A 22,722-nucleotide genomic window follows, 5' to 3' on the forward strand; every position below is an offset into this window, starting at 1 on the left:
ATTCTTATCACAATCAATACCTTAAACTACAACTAAGAATTATAGATCTTTCTCACGCATAGATAGGCAGTTTAGAATAGTAATATAACAAACCCCAGCTATTTTTAAATGACTTTTAAAGGACAAAGCTCTCTAACATCTGGCAGCTGTTTTACACAATAGGATGCCTGGCTAAGCAAAAGATGTCAGATACTCTTTATGAGCATTCCTGCTGTCCTTTAGTCTTTTCACCCATTTCCTCTCTATCAGTTAACACTCCTGCATTACTGCATTCTTTCTCTTCAAGGGTTATAACATGTTGATATATTGAACAGAAGGAATCAAAGTTCTGCGTATTCTAAAACAGTAAGATGTGAGTTTATTACTTACTCAAATTCTGTGGCATAATATTTGAAGAAGCCTATTAGCAAATCTCCAAGGCTTGATCCATTTTTTGAGAGGTAAGGAGGAATGGTACATGAAGCTTGATGAACAAGATGCAACTGCATAGTAGGATCAAAATGTTCCTGTCAAAATAAAATCAGAGAGTATATATATACACACACACAGAGCCTTAACCTAGGTGCGTATATCTTTCCACAATAAAAAAGCTGCCTACTATTTGCTTATTAGAACTTCAAGGACAACTTACAAGCAAAGGACTATTTCTCTTGTGCTCCTCTGTTGGATACTAGTTACTCCTCCTGAACTCAGGTAGAATCATCTTGCACAGGAGTCTGAGACCATCCCTTGCCTTCTGTTTGCTATAGAATTTCAACATGGGAGAATCTTTGAACTGGACTTGCATTTATATGCTAGTAAAACCACATGAGCAGAAGCTGAGTAAGGTAGCCTGCACTGAGCTGGCTGCAGTTGAACTGAGATAGGGCAGGTCAAGCTAATGCATTCATCGTCAGGTTCCCATAACTGTGGTGCAGAAACAAACCAAAAGGAAGGCCTGATTTATTTTTCCTGCAGCACAGAGTTAAAACTGCATATGAAACCCACTGGCTCTAATATGAACCTGCATCCTCCCACATAATGAGTTCAAAGACTGCAGCAGCATTGCCTCTAACCTCTCTGACAGAATTAAAAAAAAATTTATACGAAAAACCTGAACACATAGAACGCAGCGTTTAAGTTGAAGTATGCTTTTTGGGGTGGGGTGTGTGGGATGTGGGGTATAGAAAAAGTCAGGTTTTACTATAAACAAAAGTCACTACTGCCAGCTTAAAAAGGAATCTACACAAGATTAAATTAACATCGTTTTAGATCTGCTATAGTGTGTGTCCGCTGCATTCTTTAGGTTCTTTTCAGAGACTGGGGTACATGGAGAACGTTATCTTCTCTTCCCAGAGAAACAGTTTTTAAAACCTTGTAATACCAGGATACTATATTTTACAGCAGTGTTGTGTATTTTAAGGAAAACGAACCCAAGATACACAAGAGCAAGCTTTACATTCACATGAAGAAATACATCTATGTAAATTTAGGGACCTATTCAGACATTACTGTATCTCCCCTCCCACTCCTTTGTTATTTTAAACACTAGTATCAGGCATGACTCAAACTTTATAGTACTAGAATATTACTGAAAGCACCATACAGTGTAATACTGCTTCCATGTTCACAGCTGGCAGTGCTTCCTCTGAGAAAAATATGGTTAGCAATCAAACCAGTCGGACCGGAAAGTTTGGGACTCCCATTCTCTTTTGGCAATTCTAGCAAAACTTCCTGGAACCCTGACCAACACCTTCTGGGAAAAAAAGACCATTCTTCCAACTATGAAAAGTTTCAAGTCTCGTTCTCACATGATGTAACTTTGCATATAAAATATTAGTAGAGCTCAGAATTTAACAGTTTACAATCCAACAGAACACACCAGAAGCATGGAAACACACAGGCATAAAAAGCAGATATGGAGCATATAAAGGGGAACAAGTTGTTCCTATGTTATACAGTATAGACAGTTTCAAGCCTAAAGTTAATCAGACAGGTACTAGAGTTTAAGTCACTCCTTAACCATTCCAAAGTTGTGGAAGAGTCACAACAAACTAATTTAGTATTAGCAGTATAACAGCTCATAAGGAAATGGACACAGGAGGAAAAAAGGAATGAGAACAAGGGCTGCTGACCTCCAAACAATACAAAACAGAAATGCAATGAAATTACAACAACAGATGTCTGCTAAAACTAATAAGTAAATGCTTGGAGGCAGCAGATAGTTTTGGAAAGGAGAACAAGATTTTTTTTTTTATGCTTTGAGTGTTCAAATGCCTGACAACTTCTCAACTGCAAAAAAAAAATCTGCCATCACAGTGAGGTTGGCATCCTGTGCAGTTAAAAAGTTAGACTTTATTTACTATTCTGAAAAATAATATCCCAATCTATTTTTGTTAGCACTATTACAAGCTTAGTGAGATGTTGCTTTTTCTTATCAATCTTGACCTTAAGTACTTTATTTACATTTTATATATTGATCACAATTAATTTAGTTAGTGTTTGTACATAATTTGAATAAGAAAAAATAAACCAACCGTTATCCTAATAGCAAAAGACAATATATCAAATATAGTTGTAATAAAACTTATGGCAAAAAAGGAGAATACATGTGTGCTTGTGTATGCGTGCATACATCCAGAAAAAACAAAAGAGCAAAAGGGTTCATATACAACTTTATCCAAAGATATTTTTTCAGTAAGATTTATTAGCAGTTAATGAAATATTAAGTTACAAAACCTTGCAGAGTTTTAAAATCACAAATCTGATTATGATATAATCCCGATGAAGGCATTTTTCAGGATATTTAGTTTGTCTGTTTCCTCACTGTGTTTGCAACTGATCAAAAGTAGCTTAAGCAACAGTGATAAAACCGAAAGACTCCTCATTTGAGGAGCAGGAAACATACCACATTCTAAAGATTCCCATCCATGGCAGAAGAGATAGAGTTCCTAACCTGCATTAGAAGGCAATTTTCTAAATCTTCATCTAGTAATTAAGATCAAAACTCTTCAATTCTGCAATCTAAAATTACGATTTTTTTCCCCCAAAAGCAAGTTCAATTTCATGAAACTTGCAGGTCTAAGTTTTATCATGTATATTAAATACACCTGCCCCGCAAAGGCCAGGCAATTTAAAGTTTTCCTTACTCAGAAAGGCATTTGCCTTCAAAAAATGAATGCGTATTATTCAAGTGCTGTAGTAAAAAAGCAGTCTATAGCACCTAATAATTAAAAACCCCAACCACCTAGCTTGACACACACATATAAATAATTTGTGTCTCCACTTGCTTTAGTGGTTATACCACTACAAAAATTACTCTTAAAAAGACAACTAAGTATTACAAAATAGAAAGCATGACAAACTACTTTTCTGGAAGAAAAGATGATTTTTTTTTTTTTTTTACACTAATAAAGCAAACTTAATCACTGCAAACTGCTGATCACCACATGTAGAAGGAAAAAGAAAGTGTTAAATCTTTCTGAAACACAGAAAATTTGTTATGGAAGAAATTGCTATTACCAGATTAGAAAGTTTTACACGTAAAACCAAATTGATTATTACTTAAAATTGGGTATGGGAAAGATTTAATGAAAACTTCTGTCAAGATATACCAATATTCAATATATCAATAACCAACAATGTAATTTCCTTAAGGTCAGTTCTTAACAGAGCAATCACTCAGTGTCCAGTGAACAAGACGTCAGACCAGCCATAGCATACCTAGGCTCATTCTTCTGCTTTGCCACACACAGTCCATGAAAATGTTCCACCCTCAATCTGCCTCCATTCACCTACTGTAAAACAAGGATAACAGTGCCCTTCTTCCTGCCAGAGGGCTCAAGGAATAACTCGATAAACAGAACATGGTACAGCTTATAGATTCTGCACATAAGGGAGGTTGGTAATAAAACAGAATTACAAAGCATCCTTCGAACTAGCTTAGTTACAAGTAGGCTTTCCCTGTAAGCTTTCCCTTCTTAACGTGCTCTAGAAGGCAAAAAATGCAGCTTCTTTTAAAACTAGTCCCTAATCGCTTGCTGTGTCTTTGCCTTATGCCATCTTAAGAAATGGAAAAGAAATTCAGGATCTGATTGAGCAATAAATATAAATGAGCCATTCATTCTTTCAAAATACCCCAGAAAAGGGGACCCCAAAGTATTTTTTCCCTTTTTACTAGATCTCTAATCTTTACTTTGGTTGACTGATTTCTCAAGGAAACACTAGCATTCAGCAACATGCTTCATGTTCAAGCTACATAATGCCTACCCATATTCTCATTCCACATTACACACTGGAAAGGAACACAAGCATACATCAGAAAACCCTTTATATTTTAACATCATGATGCATAACGAGTTTAACTCTGACTGTACAAGATCCTTCCTTCAAAGAAGTTTACAGTGGTAACATCAGCATAGTATCTTGCCACTTTTGATAGGTATCTATATTCACACACATAAAATACCCTTTTGCAGTCTTACAATTGAACATTTAACTAATGTTTATACTTCTAAAAAGTGCAACTCAAGAAGTGAAGCAAATTGTGTCTGTCCAAGGACTGACTCCTGTGCACGAAGAAGCTACAGTAAGTACCATCCCATCTTCTGCACCACCCTTTGCAAGATATGACTGCTTGTGAAGCTGAGGCAGCAGAAACAAAAATGTGCTCATGCCAGAGTCCACGAAGTCCGCAATCCAGAAAACTATGTGGAGACCTGCATCCATCTGGATTTAAGCTAATATGCCAGGCTGCTTTGGAACATTGGAGACGCAGGCACACATTCCCTTCTGAATCCCAGTTGCAGCAATCTTCACCTCTGGCAAACGGGCAAAACCCAACATCTCGTAAGGATCTAGTACTCCCTCTAAACTAGCATTTGCAAAACACATCAGCTTGGTGCCAGCTGGAGACTCCGCATGGCAACAGAATGCACAGGTCGGCAGATCTGGTAGATTTCCAGGACTTCTCACCCTTCACATCCGCAGTAGAGATATACTGAGTCACAGAATCTGCCTTTTCTTTCTCACTCAACATATGCATGTCTCCTTTACATGGCATGTACAACTTGAAACAAGCAGTTTCCATCAAAGCACAAAAGCATTTTTGGGCTGCAGAAAGAGCTGCGGATTTGATTTTGAAAAATTGTAGGTAGGGTGGTTTGTTTCAGAAAGGGAGAAGCAGTATTTATGTGTAGTATTAGGATGGAGACACAGCTCTGACCAGCTACAACTACAAGAAAAACATACTGTTTCTTTCGATACTGGCATTTGCCCATGCTTTGTAATTATTACTGCAAGCTACAAGACCAGAATTGTTTTGGTGTATTTCTCATTTCTGTTTTAAATTTCTTTGCAATATCAGTATTCAGAAATTGTAAGTTTCACAATTTTTAAATACTTATTTACATTCCTAACGGAGACAGTAGACCAAAAATGTATTTGCAAATTTATAGTGTATTTTTTTAAAATCTTAACCCATAGTTTTGATTTGGTTTTACAGTAAGCATGTATAAAGTATTATTTTTGTTTTATTAGCAATCTGAGAATATTTAGTCCATCCTCCAAAGGCAAGCTAACAACAACAAAGAAAAAATCTACACTGAACCAGGGTAAAAAATGATATTCCTACAGCAGTGTTCTAGAAACACAGGAACCTGCAGGTGATTTACCACTTTCATACAACAAAAGATAACTTTGCATTTAGTACAAATCCATTAGGTTTTTCAGCTTATTGTATTGTATACTTTCACTTCAATCATTTAAGCCATTAATATGTGTATAATGCTCTGAAGGCCTTTACACAGTTTGAACACTACAAATATAAATGTTTGCATCATTATTCAAAGGAGTCAAAGGTTACCAATTCTTAGTTGTTTTCTTTAAATTACATGCTACACAAAACTTAAAATACTACAGCATGTGAGCTTTAAACAAACATAACTAGCAAATTTAACAATTCAAAAAACACATCAGATAAAGCTACGTGTACAATAAATGAAGAACAGCTTTGATGCTTTTGAGCACTAACTTGAATAGAAGGACATTTGAAGAAATTACAAGGTATACTGTACAGTAAAAAAAATAATCAGAGGAAAAAATACAGACCATAAAATTTAGCACAGGTATGCCTAAGCATGTTTACAAAACAGAAATAAAACTGCAGTGTACTATAGCTCAAAGGTTTCTTCTGCATCTTGATTATCCTAATTAGCCAAAATGGCTGACACCAGAGTATTTTCTCCCTGATATACAGTGTCATCAAATATTCCCCTTTCAGCATTGTGGGAAATATATGCAAAAGAATGAATGGCTTTCTGATACCACCTCAGCACAACTAGCAGCAGCAGTTAAAGAAAAAAAAACATAGACAGGGACACCAAACTATGGCAACTACAAATAATGAAAAATTTAAAAGGTGACACATGAGAGGAAAGGTAAGAAAGAAGGAATTGAGGAATTTCTGTAAACAAGTTATACCGTAGAACTATTCAGCAACAGCTCTCTTCTCCCCAGACAAATATTTAGGAGGGTAGCTCTTACTTCTAAGTAATCTTCCCTAGATTAAGTATCACTAATTACAGTCCTAATGCTGCAGAGGATCAAAGCATACCAATTCACAGAGTTCTCTGGAAATCAGCAAAGTATGATCCGGACATAACAGCAAAGTCCCCAAAGAAATTTTCTTGTTGGACTGAAGCCCAATTTTATGAGGTCTCAGAAGTCTCCTTAATAAACATGTATCATTCACTCTCTGCACCCAGAAATATCAGGCAACTCAACAGCTGTGGGAAGGTATGGAATTCTGAAACAGTACAGTTGGATAGAAAAACCACTACTTAACATATTAAGAGATAAGAATCAGAAAGTCACAGATGACACAGGGATATTTTCAGGCTGGCATAAATAGAATTAGGTCAGCAGTTCTCATTAGCACTCTTTTCCAACTGTGTGTGAAATTTCATATATAACAGACTATTTCCACTAAAATGATCAAAAGCAGCAAATAACATTTTTCATGGTTATGTTTAGTGTATCAATGACAAGTATTACAGACTGTGTTTAACTTAATCCATTAGAGATTATTTAAGAATTCATGTATTTTAGATAAGCAGCTTCATACACATATATGATGTAGTAAATTAGTAAGAAACACTTACTGGGTAATGTTTTTGGAGGGATGGAAGGATGGGTTCAGGTAGGGCTATAAAAAAAAGTTTAAAGTTGCTGTGATTCATGTAATTCATAGGGAACAATATCATATCAACTACATCAAAGGGTTGGACTGAAATTTCATCTTAAAAACATCCATCAAGAACTTCACTTGCATGCATTTTATAAAATAAAAGTTATTCAGCAAATCTTTCTATTACTGCATTTTGTATATAGCAGTATAAGGAGTTAATTCAGCTAAGGGAAGCTGTTACTAAGTACTATTTGTAGAAGACATGAAAAATTCTACAGCAGCTGGGTACAACTTCTCTTTAAAAAGTCATGTTAATTATGGCTATAAGAAATTAATCTAGATTCCCTAAAGGAAAAATCAGAGCTTCACTCATTTTTTTTCCCCTACATCTAGAATAATATGATTCTATCACAGCACGGGAAGTCTCAAGATACTGCAAAAGTACACATTCTTCAGCTGCAAAGTGTTACATACTGAGTAAGTAACCAAAAGTAACCTGAAGTGGCCAACACACTTAGTAGGCATTGCTAGCAAAATCCCCATAAAATACATAAATACAGCCTAATGCTGTTAGCTAATCTACTAAAAAGACAGATTATAAAGATTATAGACATTAACAATACCAGCACACACAAAATGCACTAAACAATTGTAACTTTTATGAAAGTCGCTGATGGGAAGAGCATCTATTGCACAATACAAATAATAGGGGAAAAACTTATGTCCCAGGTTAGGTAATCCTACAGATAGAAAAAAAATCCTAAAGTCGTCACATCTCACTCAAGCCTTAGAGCAGCTACAGAACTGTTAAAGCACTCCTCATGCTAAGGCTTTAACATCATGTCTTCAGCATGTTTTTTTAAACAATTGGTCTGCATCATTCACTAGGGAGAATGATAATTAAGTTGAGCACACAGGACTTTGACTTGGGACTTAATTCACCCTTCAGACAAGGTCTCACAGGAGAAGACTTGTTACAGAATCCTTTTTCCATAGGGACTAAGAATCAGAACAGCAGAATTCTCAGAACATGCTTGAGGTATCTTCAAAGAGTATACTATATTAACTAGCAGGACTGCTAAGAATATGATCACAGCTGCTTTAATAATACTTTTATTTTGTCTGTGGGTGTTTAGAAATATGCAAGAGCATCTTATTTCTGCAACATCTTGGATAATTTCCAGTTCTCTGCCACACTAAAATAAAAGGCAACAAAACCTAAGCAATACATGCAATCAAGGTATTTTATACAGGTCTGTATGCTATACTAAGAGGATGGAGTTAAGGGGAAAAGTTACCACTTACCACTAGTATTTGCCATATGACTTTACCTTTTTTTTACTGTACAAGATAGTTGGACCTGTTACCTGTAGGAAAGTTCATGTACAAGACACTGATGTACCTACAAAATAAACTCAAGCCACACTAACCTTAGGTCCAAAGGCATCTACATAAGTACATGGAAATGTGTTAAGTAGTAAAGAAATTTACCTAGTGAAGACAGGGACACTATTTACTGCAAAAGAAAGCTTTTAATTTAATTTTTTTCCCTCCCCAGTAACATAAACAAAACCTCTATTGGAAATTCTATGACCAAGACAAGCTACTTTCAGTAGCAGAAATGGAAAAAAAGTTAAAATCTGCATTAATAAAACATCAGAATCTAAACAGCTGGTGCTAGATATGTGCCCAGAGCCACACTTCAGCCTTTATTAGCAGAAAAGGCTGATGCAGCACAGGTAAAAAGCTCCTCTTCGGTTTGCAGACTGCTGATCCTTCTTAGGCAGCAGACTGATCACAGTTTTGCATGAAAAGAATTATTTGAACTTTTTTCTCCCTTCCCTAGACAGCTGTGACAGCTGCCACAGATGACTACAGCAAACGTTCTCATGCTTTGCGTGGTTGTTAACATTCTGGCAAGCCTACATATTTATACTTCCTTGTAACTCCCACTCCCTTCCCTCTTGTGAGTTACTTTTATGCACAGCTCAGTAGTTGGCTATCCATGACTGCATGCAGCACCCAATACAAGTCTATAGAGTGACTGTGATACAATGAGAATAGATTTGGAGAATTTCCAAGTGAAAAGGCCTGTTCCATTAAAAGTATAACACTAGCTATCATGCTTATCAAGTCACTGTTAAGGAGGTCTCTAATTGCTAGACCATGTAAAGATACTTTTTATCCTCTCCTGCTTGTACTTCACCTTTGCATAGCAATCTTCATATCCTGTAATTCCCAACATTTTCAATCTTCTATCTAATAATCACTTTGGCATTTTTAAGTTGATTGTCATTTCATCTCCTCCAAATCCACATTTTTTTATTAATTTTTTTTTTCTGGTGTGTATTAAGGATCTACAATGAAGTACTCAGTCACCTCCAGTATGGTTTCAGAGCTGTGACAACAGACTTAGACACGTATTCTTTTCTTACCACAGAAACAAAGAAATCCACCACAGCTGATGTAGAGAAAAAAACCCAGTCACTGGATAGACTAGCTTATGTCCTACTCTCCTCATGACTGGCACATTAACAACAAGCACACAGTATGGGCATCAAGAAATTCATAAGTAACCCAGCCAACTGGATCCCAAATACACAAAATGCCCTCCTAGGTCCTCTACTACACATGCTGTTCAGCTGAAAGCAAGCCACCAGCTTGAGTCAACTATCATAAAAAGCTTTCCACCCTAGTACAGAGTGGGTGTAGCACAATCTTGAAATTAATAAATAGTTGGATATCTGCTCGACAGCAAGTATGTATATTCCAGGTCAAACAAGCTGTCAAAGGAGCTAAACATTGTTTCTACCTGATTTAAAAAAAATAAATAATGAAAACCTACACAAACTGACAAAAAGTCTAAAATGTTACAAAAAAATTAAAACAAAGATGTAGAATAAATACAAGCAGCAAAATACAAAGTCTATACATGAACTGACAGGAATTAAGAAACTACTTCTACAAGCATGTTACTCCACAAAATGTAGATTTCAGGGGCTCCTTACGTTCCCTTCTGAAGAAACTTATCTCCCAATAAACAACCAAGAAACTCATACTGAGCTAAATAATTTCTTAAACGATTCCTTAAGTCTTAAGCAAGAATTGCAAACTACAAGAATCACAAGTGGGCTTCCTCTAATGAAAGAAATAGGGTGATAAACTCATTTCAATCTATCTATTCCTTGAAAACATTTCTGGACTGCATGAGTTTCTTGAATTCTCAACAGGGATCCTTAAGTTTCTCAGCTAAAGCTCTCAACCTCCATACAGATGTTCAATGTTTCAATATATTGAAGTCACAAGGAAAGATACTGTCACTGGCAGTCAAATATCCCAGCTTCTAATGGTCTTTGACATCTGTCACCTTACAGTCACAGTAATCAGTGGAAAAATCTAACCACATGGTAGTGCATTCTTGCATATACATACCCCTCATGTTCAGTCCTTCACTCATCAGAAGATACAAAAATAACCCCACAGCATTTGTTGTCCCTTTGAATTTTCTTGGAAGTTCCCAAATTAAAAAAAAAACAACAAAACACAACAAAAACACACAACCAAACAAAAAACCCACAATGAAATTGTTAAGTTTTGGTTTTTCCCTTTGTTAAAAGGCAGATGTCTCTTAACTAGAGCTTTATTTTCCCTTGTTAAAAGTCAGATTTTTGTTAACTAGTGCTTGAGTTTATTTTATAGTTACACAGGTATATTCTTTTTTTTAAAATCTTTTTAAAGCGGGTAACTCTGCCTCCAGAGACAAGGTCTACTTGTTACAAGAAAAACGCAGTGCTATGGAAATGGACTAAACCCATTTTATTTTCAGATTTTTCTGTGTGGAAGATGAATCCTGCCAGTGCTTAATTTTATTAAAGAGGAAAACTACACAAATATGAACTTAAAAGCGACAGTTTCAACAGATTAAAAAAATACTTACTCTGTAAATAGTGCAAAACCATCAACACAAGACTATAGCTGCTTAAAGTACCACGACTGGCATCGTTTATGTCATGAAAACTTGCCCACTTCTTAACAACAAGCACTAATGGACGAACCCGATTCTCAACTGCAAGTAAAATAAATACACCTCAAAAAAAGCACATTTAACTAGACAGCAATCAATCAACATTTGTTCCTACCTGATCAACACGATACTCTTGTATTCTAAGGTTATCTTTTGTAACCACTTTATAGAATTTAGTTATTCTGCAAGTACTATCCATCTTACAAAAATCAGAAAAAAATATCTGCATTTGAAAACAGTCTTTTGAGTAGTAAGATCCACAAACAGATTACAAGGGGTATGCCAGGTAACTTGCAGGTAAGACAAAACTGTATGCATCAGTCAATGTAGCAGTGTCACGTTCTACTTTTATGTTCTCTCCAGTTCATTGTACTAATTTTCCCTGAAATAACTTGCTGCCAGGACAGACTACATCTAATTTTTTTTAAAAAAAATTTATTTAGGTTATATAAACTTTAAAGACAGGGAAAAGAGTTCTCTTGGTTGGAGGACACAGAGCTCGTTCTTGAGTTTTCCTCAGGATCCATGAAAGCAGTAAACCTTGCATAAAAACATTAATTTTAATTTTGCCTTGTCCTCAATAACATTTTTTTGTAAGTGAGATGCAGAAGGATTACTGTACAAACATCATACAAACATGCATTAACTGAAATAGGATTTTTCCATGAGAGGAAAATGAAAATAGGCTCAAATTCCAAACAGGACTCTTGTGTGTGTATGTCACAGTAGAAGAGATCTCATTTTAGTTGACCTTATTCTGAGATAAGATTTTCTATCTGCTAGCACCTTTAATTAGTATATAACAAAGTCAGTGTTCAACATGGCCAGTAAACTTTTCCTGATACCCTTTCATCAGTCAACAAGCTACCCCATCAAGAAAATGCGCAGTAATGTCATTTGCTCAAAACTAAAAGGTCCAGCTTCCACTAACTGAAAAATACCTACATTCAATGGCTGATTTAACTGCAGATATGCCTCATTAGGTAAACAAGTAATAACACAACAGGACAGACTTCGGTTTCTAGCTCTGCTTAGTCTGCCTACATTTTCTGTGGACATTCTGCTTCACTCTGCCATATGATCTTTGATGTTTTCTACAGCACCTATGCACTAATGTAGAGGGGCTGATCTCAAAAAATACAGAAAAGCATCCACAGAAATATTTATGAGTTTTTCGGGGGTTTTTTTAATCATGTTCACTAAGATAACTAGCCCCTTGTTTGTCTGAGCATCTAATTTGTGGTAATGGAACAAAGAGTCCCATACACCTTCCATATGAGAGGTAATTTTTCTCTCCCATGCAGGGTGAAGCACTTCAGTCACAAATTTAAGTGAGCAGGCCAGTACTTTTAATGCTATCACGCTGGTTGATATGACTTATGAAAGTATGTGAAGACCAATTAAGGAAAGTTTCCATTTACTTTTGTTTGCCTTATGTCATCTGAGAGCTTTCTGCTCCAAAGAATACAAGACAGACTATGCTTGATACAGTTTGCCTATTTAGGAAGGTCTAGCACATTGAAGAGGTAACAGTTTCAATCACAAGTCTCCCTTAGTTACTAACTCAGTCCTTGACCTCAAGAAAAGAACAGTATTTATCTTTCATCAGGAGACAGAGTTAATTTTTCTTCCTTGGCACCAAGGAAGAACAGAACAAAAGGTGGAATACTAGGACCTCTTCCACTGCTCTTTTCACATCTAGACTCTTGTCTGCTCTACAGTAATTTGCTGACAGGAATAAGGGAAATCTGTGGCAAAAGCTAGGTACTGTATCAACATTAGACATCTACCTGGACTTGTGCAAAGCACTTTACACTATCCTGCACAACACCCTTGTCTCTAAATTGGAGAGACATGGATTTGATGGATGGACCACTCGGTGGATAAGGAATTAGCTGGATGGTCACACTCGAAGAGTTAAAAACATACCTAGCTATCAGTTTTCTCCATATATTTAGAGTGAACAACATGAACTTATCTTAAAGATATCTAATACAGTTAATTAGGTAATTATATATATAGTAACCTAATATATTCAACTGAATTGTAATAGTTTATCAATATGAAAATATAATTCAAAAAGCAAAGTTTATAGAAATAAGAAAATACATTAAAAACTTACTGTATGCATAGGTTCTCAGAAGGAATGTATTTCTTATTCCTACAACATTGTTTACATTCAAGTCAAACTCCACACAGCTATTGGGGAGGAGAAAAGAAAAAGAATCACGCATCACAGTATTCAATTTCAGAATATTTATTGCCTACTTACATGACAGAGGTGGAGAAATTGTCTTTAAACAAGAGTTTTGATGCTGTGATTTATATCTGGTTTTGTTTATAATACTTGAATTTCTAGAAGACTTGAATTCCATTGTTATAAAAATGTAATTGTTATTTTACATAGAGAATACATGTAGATCGAAATTTATTTTTATCAAATCTTTCTCCCAATTAGACTTGCACTACGTGATTTACTATGGACAACTTTTGATGCTAGCAAGGATTCTTTTAAGTATTAGTTTAGGAAATCATGCCAATGAACTGAAAAGGATAATTGGAAGAGGTCAAAGATAATAATCTATTTTCTCCAATGATGGTCAGAGATGATCAGCAAGCACTTTGAAATGAAAACTGTATTAGCAAACATTGCATGTTTTGTGATAAGAGTTTCAATAACTGTTTCATGCTGTTAACAGCAAATAAGAACAAGGCAAACAAGCACTACCTGCTTGCTTTATATCACACCCAGCCCCACACTTTGAATTTCACACTGCATACAGAGCTTAACTACTCACAGTACTCAAGAACTGATATTAAATTCACAGGCAATAAGCTACAGCGACACTAACTTGCAACAAGAAAAGCCTATTATTGACGAAGAAGTAGCTATCTACATTATCTGCACTTGAATTAATATCAAGCATGACTTCTTAGATGTAGTCAGGTAAGAATGCCAGACTACCTGCATGGATGAACAAGGAGCTCAAACGTAAAAAGGAAGACTACCCAGGGTGGCAGCAAAGACAGGGTAGCCTTGGAGTAATAGAAAGAACTGTCCAAGCAGACAGAGATCAGGTTAGGAAGACCAAAGCCCTGATAGAATTAAATCTGGCCAGGGACATCAAAGGCAACAAGAAAAGCTTCTGTACGAACATCAGTGATAAAAGGAAGATTAGGGAAACTGTGGGCCCTCTCCAGAAGGAAATGGGAGACCTGGCTACCATGAATATGGAGAAGGCTGGGGTACTCAGCAACTTTTTTGCCTCAGTCTTCATTGGCAAGTGCTCCAGCCACACTGTCCAAGACACAGAAAGCAAAGGTGGGAACTGGGAGAATGAAGAACCGCCCACTGTAGGAGAAGATCAGGTTTGAGATCATCTAAGGAACCTGAAGGTTCACAAACCCATGGGACCCCATGAGATGCATCCACAGGTCCTGAGGGAACTGGTGGATGAAGTGGTTAAGCCACTATTCATCACATTTGAAAAGTCATGGGAGTCTGGTGAAGTTCCTGCTGACTGGAAAAGATAACCCCCAATGGAAAACATAACCCCCAATTTTAGAAAGGGAAAAAAGGAAGACCCAGTGAACTACAAGCCAATCAGTCTCACCTCGGTGCCTGTAAAGATCATGGAGCAGATCCTCCGGGAAACTATGCTAGAGCACATGGGGAATAAGGAGGTGATTGGTGACAGCCAACATGGCTTCACTAAGGGCAAATTGTGTCCGACAAATTTGGTGGCCTTCTCCAACAGGGCTAAAGTGTTGGTACATAAGGGAAGAGCAAATCACATCATCTACCTGAACTTGTCCAAAGCTTCTGACACTGTCCTGCATGACAGCCTTGTCTCTAAATTTGAGAGACATGGATTTGATGGATGGACCACACAGTGGATAAGGAATTGGCTGGATGGTCACACTCAAATGAGTTGCAGCCTACAGCTCAATGTCCAAGTAGAGAGCAGTGACAAGTGGTGTTCCTCAGGGGTTTGTGTTGGGACTGGCATTGTTTAACGTCTTGGTTGGCAACATGGACAGTGGGATCAAGTGCACCTTCAGCAAGTTTGCCAATGACACCAAGTTGTGTGGTGCAGTTGACACGCTGGAGGGAAGGGATGGCATCCAGAGAGGCCTGGACAGGCTTGAGAGGCGGGCCTGTGCAAACCTCATGAAGTTCAACGAGGCCAAGTGCAAGGTCCTGCACATGGGTCAAGGGAATCCCAAGCACAAATACAGGCTGGGCGATGAGTGGATTGAGAGCAGCCCTGTGGAGAAGGACTAGCGGATGAAAAACTGACTATGAGCCAACAACGTGCACTCACAGCCCAGGAAGCCAACTGTATCCTTGGCTGCATCAAGAGAAGTGTCGCCAGCACACTGAGGGAGGTGATTCTGCCCCTCTACTCTGCTCTTGTGAGACCCCACCTGGAGTCCTGTGTCCAGTACAGCCCCCAACATAAGACAGACATGGACCTGTTGGAGTGAGTCCAGAGAAGGGCCACAGAGATCATCAAGGGGCTGGAGCACCTCCCCTGTGAGCACAGGCTGAGAGAGAATTGGAGACCTTATAGTGGCCTTCCAGTACTTAAGGGGGCTACAGGAAAGATGAGGAGGGACTCTTTACCAGGGAGTGTAGCGATAGGACAAGAGGTAACAGTTTTAAACTGAAAGAGGGTAGATTTAGATTAGATACAGGAAGAAATTCTATACTGTGAAGTTGGTAAGACACTTGAACAGGTTGCCCAGAGAAGCTGTAGATGCCTCCTCCCTGGAAGTGTTCAAGTCCAGGCTGGATGGGGCTTTGAGCAAACTGATCTAGTGGAAGGTGATCATTAAGTAATTGTTAAGGTCCCTTTCAACCCAAACCATTCTACGATTCTGTACTTTAAGAGCATAGTACATAATGGTACAGGAAATAAACAAATTTGAACTACTGATTGACTGTTGAAAAATAAACATAAACACAAGTAAGAATAGTAGTTGTATGTGCAGATATAATAAAGAAACATGTCAGGCTGCATGTGTAATTCCAATTAACCACAATTGACAAGATTACTATTTACCAGATGCTGATTAAGCAAGTTCTACTGCAGTTATTTTGTACTTTAATATGCACATTTAATAGATGTTGCAATTATGGAAGTGAAAAAGGTTTTGTACTGTTGGGACTCAAGTTCTGCTAAAAGCAGTAAAGGAGAGGAAGAGATCAAACTGTAGATCAAATGCAGCAGAAGAGGAAGCTTTTGCATCCTCTGTAGTACAGTAGTCTTATTAATCAAAGGCTTCCCTGGTAGCAGAGCCAGCGCTGGAATTACTTCCTGAGAAAGACTACAAAAAATTAGATAGTAAGTCTTCATGTTCAATAGATCTTAATTTACTGTTATGGCTCTAAAAAAAATTTAAGATGAGAAAGGAGAACAAACACAAACTGAATGCTTTCTCATTCACCAAATCAAAGTGCAAAATGGAAATTTTCAAGTATGTATGGACCACTGGCAACATATTAGAATCCAGATGCAGAGATACCACCCATTGAATTCTACCATCTTCTCCCAGCAGCTTGGCATCAAGAAAAGGGACTTTAACAGGAAGCTTGTCATGTTTAGCTTCTGCTTTTGGTTAAAACAAGATTACTGTTCTGGGTACAGATTATCTGATCAATTTTTCAAGGCTTCTGTGAAAAAAGAATGAGTTCCCTTGTATTTATATGTATGAACCTATGAAAAGACAGAGGCCAGTAAGAGACTGAAAAGAGACAGATGCTCAAGTAAGACAAAAAAGGGGTGAAGGCAACAGATAACTGGACAGAGAGAAAAATGCACTAAACATTAGAGAAAAACATTACTAGAAGATTTTTCTGTGGGAAGTACATTCAAAAAATTTGAACATAAAGGAATTTGGTTCTACAGAAAGATAACTGGAAAGAGAGAAAAAAATAAATAACAAAAACCCCAACCCAAAGTCATGTAATTTCCTACCACTCCCCTCTTCCAAAAAAACAACACAGGAAACCAGATGAACAGTACTGGTTTTTGTCTCTGAAAAATGTAATGGGCAGCTTCTAGTCTAAGACAACTATACTTTGATTTAGTAGAAAATAAAGAATTCTTTAAATTCTGTCAGGTACATGAATATCATAACCGTTACTTTTTTTTTTTTTTGCAAGTGACTGTAGTACAGACTATAAACGCCTACAAAAAGACTTCAATCATCTGACATAATCACTTCCATAATTCAGTTTTCTTTAACTTTATTTTCTGATTTTAAATTGGAAACAAATATTCTTGCTATAACCCTACAATTTACTCAATATTTGTACAAGGAAGACAGGAGAATATACTCTACTAAAATGAACAAAAATTTTTTAATCAAGAAAACGTCATTGCAAGAAACTTGTTTTAGTGTTGTGTAGTGTAAACTCTGTGAATTAGTCTTTAAGTAGCCCAATAGTTATGTTTGCAAAGCACACAAAATTATCTTTTACAACAGTTTTCTTCCCACTGTTGTTTCTCTGTCATGAACTATTTGTCAACTGGAGTCCACTATGTACAAAGAGCCCATAGGAATATGTGTTGTATTACTATTAATTCACATCACAGAAACTAAACATCTCAGCCACAAGAGGTGTTTCAGGCCACCAAGGAGGTATGTTGACTGCCAGCGCATGCTAGCTGTACAAATTTGCAATACAACTATAGTACAACACAAATAAACAAAGCACGACTTCAGTGGGACTACTTATATGGACAGTACATAGAGTATTTTCCTGTGTCGGAGTAAAAAATTATGTTGAACAGAATACTTACCTGACTTTATCCCTGAACTTCACTATTGGCACTTTTGCTCGAATCAGCTGAGGTCGCTCAATGTAGCTTGCTGAAAGGGAGAAAAATATGCCATTAAGTTTCATGTAAGATGCTGACCTTAAAAAAAAAATCCAAAAAGTGGAGTCATATTGATGGATTTATAGCAAATAGTAGCTTATTAAATTTAGCAAAAGTATTCTCAGAAGGGTTGTGCTAAGCTAAGTAACCTTTAGCAACTGCAGCAAAAATAAATCTAGGAAAGCGTGTGAAAAAAATGCACTAAACATTAGAGAAAAACATTACTGGAAGATTTTTCTGTGGGAAGTACATTCAAAAAATTTGAACATAAAGGAATTTGGTTCTACAATGCTTTCACTGAGCAGTAGGTGTAATAGAAATCCTGAATAGTTAAAGTTCAAAAAAAGGGAACAAGAATGTATCTATCCAGGATGGCTAGACATTTAAGCCCAGCACTACATTGTAGCAACAGGCACATGATCAGCTGCTTAGTTTTTAATCATGTCTAGTTTGTTTACAGTTGAATTTATGTATTTTACTGATCAAAAAATATTAACATAACTCTGTCTACACTATGGCCTGATTATGCTTAAAACTTCTTTTAAAAACTGTTTATTTGACCGATAAAGTACATACCAAGAAATAAATTTCCTATTGAAGTGTAACTGAAAACAGGACACCACTTTCCATCAGAGATGGGATAAGCTTTATCTGCCTTTTGCTTTAATGGTGATAGGATATGCAAAAAATACACACCTCAGATGATTATCCACACAGTATAGACACACAGGCTCAAGGGCATACCATCCAAACCCAAACATACTATCATACAGTGCCATCAAATGCACCTTTGCACTCAGGTCCCCAAAACTGTTGTGTCAGTCATATTATCTGCAATTTCCCTATTCTTGACAGTATCTCAGGCTATATTTAGTAGTTGGCCATAACCCTGAATGAGAAATGCACCCAAGAAAGTAATGGAAGAGACAATGAAAAGCAGAGTCTGTAGGTTACGTGATATGAACTTGGGCAAAAGGCACGACTTCAGTAATTTCTTCTGCTGCAAAATCTAGGACCACTTCAATTTGTCCATATCTAACATCATACAGTTTACCCTTGCTTCTATAAATTAACATCAAATTAGCATAAGTAAGTATGAAAAAGCTAGAAGCGATGCAGGCTAAAAATAACCTTAAATAAAAGCTGATCTTCACTTTTTGAGGAAAAAAAAGAAGAGGTATTTCTATCAGTTTGGATAGCAACCATGATTAAACAGTGTCATCTCTGTGGCACTGAGGTGACAACCTCAGGTTTGGTAAAGCCCTACTGTGCACTATTCAATTAAAATAAGTTTTACTTTTTTTTTTTTTGAGACCTTCTGAAAGCGTTTTATGGACATGCATGTTTAGACAGATTTGACCTGAAGTAATCCTTTATGTGGATTTGAATGCATTCTATGACCCTGAGCAACACATTGAATAGCACTCAAAAAACCCATAATCTTATCAATTTACTAATTTTAAAGGAAGAATCTCACAGAATTGCAATCTATGAATGTACAAGATAGTACAACTTACACAAGTGTCCCCTTTTTCTAGCTGCACCTGCAGACACTTCCAAGCATCCCTCCTCCAACATCCTAGAACATTCTTAAAGGAAAGCTATAAAGTGTGTAGAGCTCTCTGACTCCTTTTCTTTCATTACTAAATTTAAGACAAAGATGCCCAACTCACTAGCACACTGTAGACAACAGTGGGTATGTATCTCCATGCCATAGCAATTCAACCTTTCTCATTATGACCTTTCTCAAGAGCCTTGCACAAGTTAACTAAGCATTCCAGTGGCAATCCAGTTCCAAATACATCCTTGTCTGCAAATGCATCCCAACACTTGACGGATGCTTGTACCAAATTAATTGGTTAAGAAAAAAACAAAATAAATCCCAAAACGTAATCCCAGTCTTTCCCAGGGTGAAACAAAGCAAAGAGGATGTTAGAAGGCAGTAGCCTGCTGCTGGTACCCTCTTTGTCTCACACCAATGACATTGTTAGCAGAATCTCTACTGTATATTAGATTGTCATACATACAAGGGAAGAAACAGTCACAAACACAGGATGTGGAATTCTGAAATACATAGAGGTTGAGTAAGTGCCTTAGTAAACTGACTATCTGACCCTGAAGCTATGACCAGAGAGGCTAGACCAAAATACTCATAAAGAATTCCACATAGCTGCTCCGCAGTTTTGGACATGTCTGTGAAAAAGTCACAAATGCCACTTCAGCTGTAGTGAAAAAGACTATAACCATTTAAAAGACAACTAAGCACTGTTTCATAAATGACTTATGCAGAATTTCAGATTAAACTGATTAAGTCTCTCTTCTTTTACAGAACAAAAGATTAAGCAATTGTACAAAATACTAATCCCAAACATAGTATATGCCAAAAAGACCTGCTCTCACAAATAGGGTTATACTACAGAAAGAGAAACCAGGCGACACATGAGTCTGAATCCAGAGTCATGAAGAATCTAGGTGGGTACAACCCAGCACAGGATGAAGTGACTGTTGTTTGGAATTCACTCATCCACCTGCATAGTCCTTCAACATCGTTTGAATTCAAGTTCCCTTGCTTGTCCTAGCTGTGCACATTCCCTGCTAGACAACCGTTAGGTGGATTCCACTCTGATATCCTAGTGTTAACACTACTGTACCTCTGTGTGTAACTAAGAGAAAATGAGTTCTTTGTTATTTATTCAGATAGTACTGCATTGAGTGGTTCCTAAGTTGTTTTTTTAAATTAATCCTGCCTAGACAAATCTGAAGAGAGTAATCAGTTTGACATTTACACTCAGTGGTTTGAATTATACTCTCTTCAATATGCGGTAACAGTTATCACCCCAAATTCATGTTTTGCATTTCACATTTCTAAAAGACAATGGCTTGAGCATACAGTTCTGGGAATGTTAGCCAATATTTAAAAAACAGGTATGTGCAGGTATCTGAACAAATAAATCAAAAAGTTATGCGTACTCTGCTAGTCTTTGAAACAGTTATGACTGCTATCCTTACGTCTCTCTACTCTAGAAGAAACAATACATACCTTTAAGACTAACAAGTCCCACAAATCCACAGTCTAGACAAGATGGTCTAGCTTTACTCTTTAAAAAAAATTTAAAAGATAGATTTAAAAATCTTTACACTTTTAAGATTCAGCTGGACAGGGTGCTGGGTCATCTTGTCTAGATGGTGCTTTTGCCAAGAAAGGTTGGACCAGATGATCCCTGAGGTCCCTTCCAAACTGGTATTCTATGATTCTGTGACTATTCGAGAACACATCTTCATTTCAGTCAGTATTCTAGACGTAGAAGGACTCAAATTCCTTGCTCACACTTGTTACCTTTTGCAAGCCTGAAACTGAAATAAGCTGGATCTTAGATAAATTTTGAATCCAATTCCCAGACCTCCTAGAACGAAACACTAATCTAACAACCACAGTTAACTGTATATAAAGAATAAAAGAAAAGACAAATTGTGAGAGATTGATCTAATCTGCACCTGGAATTCTTCCTAATTTATCAATCAATCATGGAATTAAGGTGAAATAAGATGAGAATCACAGTCTTCTTATAGCTCTTATTTTGGAATGTACAAGAATATCACAAAGAGGAAGATGTTAGGAGGGGCACAGCTAGGGAAAACTTCTCCCAAGTTTCTGAATTGAAATGATCTGGAAAGAGGTTAAAAAAGCTCTAGAACATTGCCTACGCCACAAACCTTCTCCTTATTTCTTTTTGTCCTTTAACTCTTTCACAAAACCAGCCCAAGAACTTAATTATAAATAACATCTTATCTTTCCTCCCCCTTCTTGTCTCTCTTACATTTTGGCATATACTTTGTTAGATTTCATGTTTGGCCCAAACTATGTTTATTTCCGTTCTCTTGTGTGAAGCAAGGAATAAGTTTAATGACAGCTCACACACTTGTTGAGAACATGCCGCCGTCTTTCTTCTACAGAAAAAAGACAGAAGGAAATACTTAACTATTGTAGTTTGTATTGTCAAAGTGGGATTACTTTAAGATTACAGGATAGTATCATATGTATTAACTGAACACTACAAAACTTAGAAATAATGATCAGAAGAAGTTTCATACCTTTCAGGTTGTTAACAAGCACATGCAATAAAATACAGAATTCTGTTGAAATGAAATTGCAATTCTTAAAGAAGCTTGGTAGAGGCAAATCTTACATTTGCTTGTACACAGCAGCAGCATACATGCACTGCTAACCCTTTAAAAGTTGCAAATCTAGAATTGTTTCAAGCTGAAGTAACGTCTCAAAAAAATTACAATTTCTCTATGCTTTTTTTTAAATGTACATACTAGTAGATCCCATCCTTGATGATTAAGCAGCAGCTGACTTCTGAATACAGTAGACAGTAAGAAATAACTGCAGTTCCATTAAAAAAATAACTTAGCAGCCATTCTGAAGTTGACAATGAACAGCCATTTCTAAACATGTAAATCTGACTCCACAAAGCCACAGGAGTGCCAACAGGACACCACTGAAGCACATACTGCTAAGATCATTTCCCCAGGGGTGAAGAAAAAGCGTATGAATCTATCAGCTTCTGAAGTTTAGCCTGGGGGAACTCCCTCCCTGCCCCCAGCCAAAACCAACCCACAAGCTATTGTGAAATTATGGATCA

At 36.9% G+C, this 22,722-nt stretch overlaps 1 protein-coding gene across 9 annotated transcripts in view; it reads right to left on the reverse strand.

Moving 5' to 3' along the window:
- Positions 1–22,722, reverse strand: part of TENT2 (terminal nucleotidyltransferase 2) — a 47,831-nt gene that overhangs the window by 14,985 nt on the left and 10,124 nt on the right. For 5 of the 9 annotated variants that reach the window (XM_074854915.1, XM_074854913.1, XM_074854917.1 and 2 more), the window contains 5 exons: positions 17,999–18,068; positions 13,312–13,388; positions 11,103–11,252; positions 7,140–7,183; positions 370–506 (listed from right to left, as the gene is read on the reverse strand). In XM_074854915.1, coding sequence (XP_074711016.1) covers positions 370–506; positions 7,140–7,183; positions 11,103–11,252; positions 13,312–13,388; positions 17,999–18,068 — 478 coding nt within the window. The remainder of the gene's footprint in view (positions 1–369; positions 507–7,139; positions 7,184–11,102; positions 11,253–13,311; positions 13,389–17,998; positions 18,069–22,722) is intronic. The other 4 variants (XM_074854916.1, XM_074854918.1, XM_074854919.1 and 1 more) reach the window with 2 other exon arrangements.

The sequence above is a fragment of the Strix uralensis genome, chromosome Z (assembly GCF_047716275.1).
Source record: "Strix uralensis isolate ZFMK-TIS-50842 chromosome Z, bStrUra1, whole genome shotgun sequence".
Lineage (NCBI taxonomy): Eukaryota > Metazoa > Chordata > Aves > Strigiformes > Strigidae > Strix > Strix uralensis.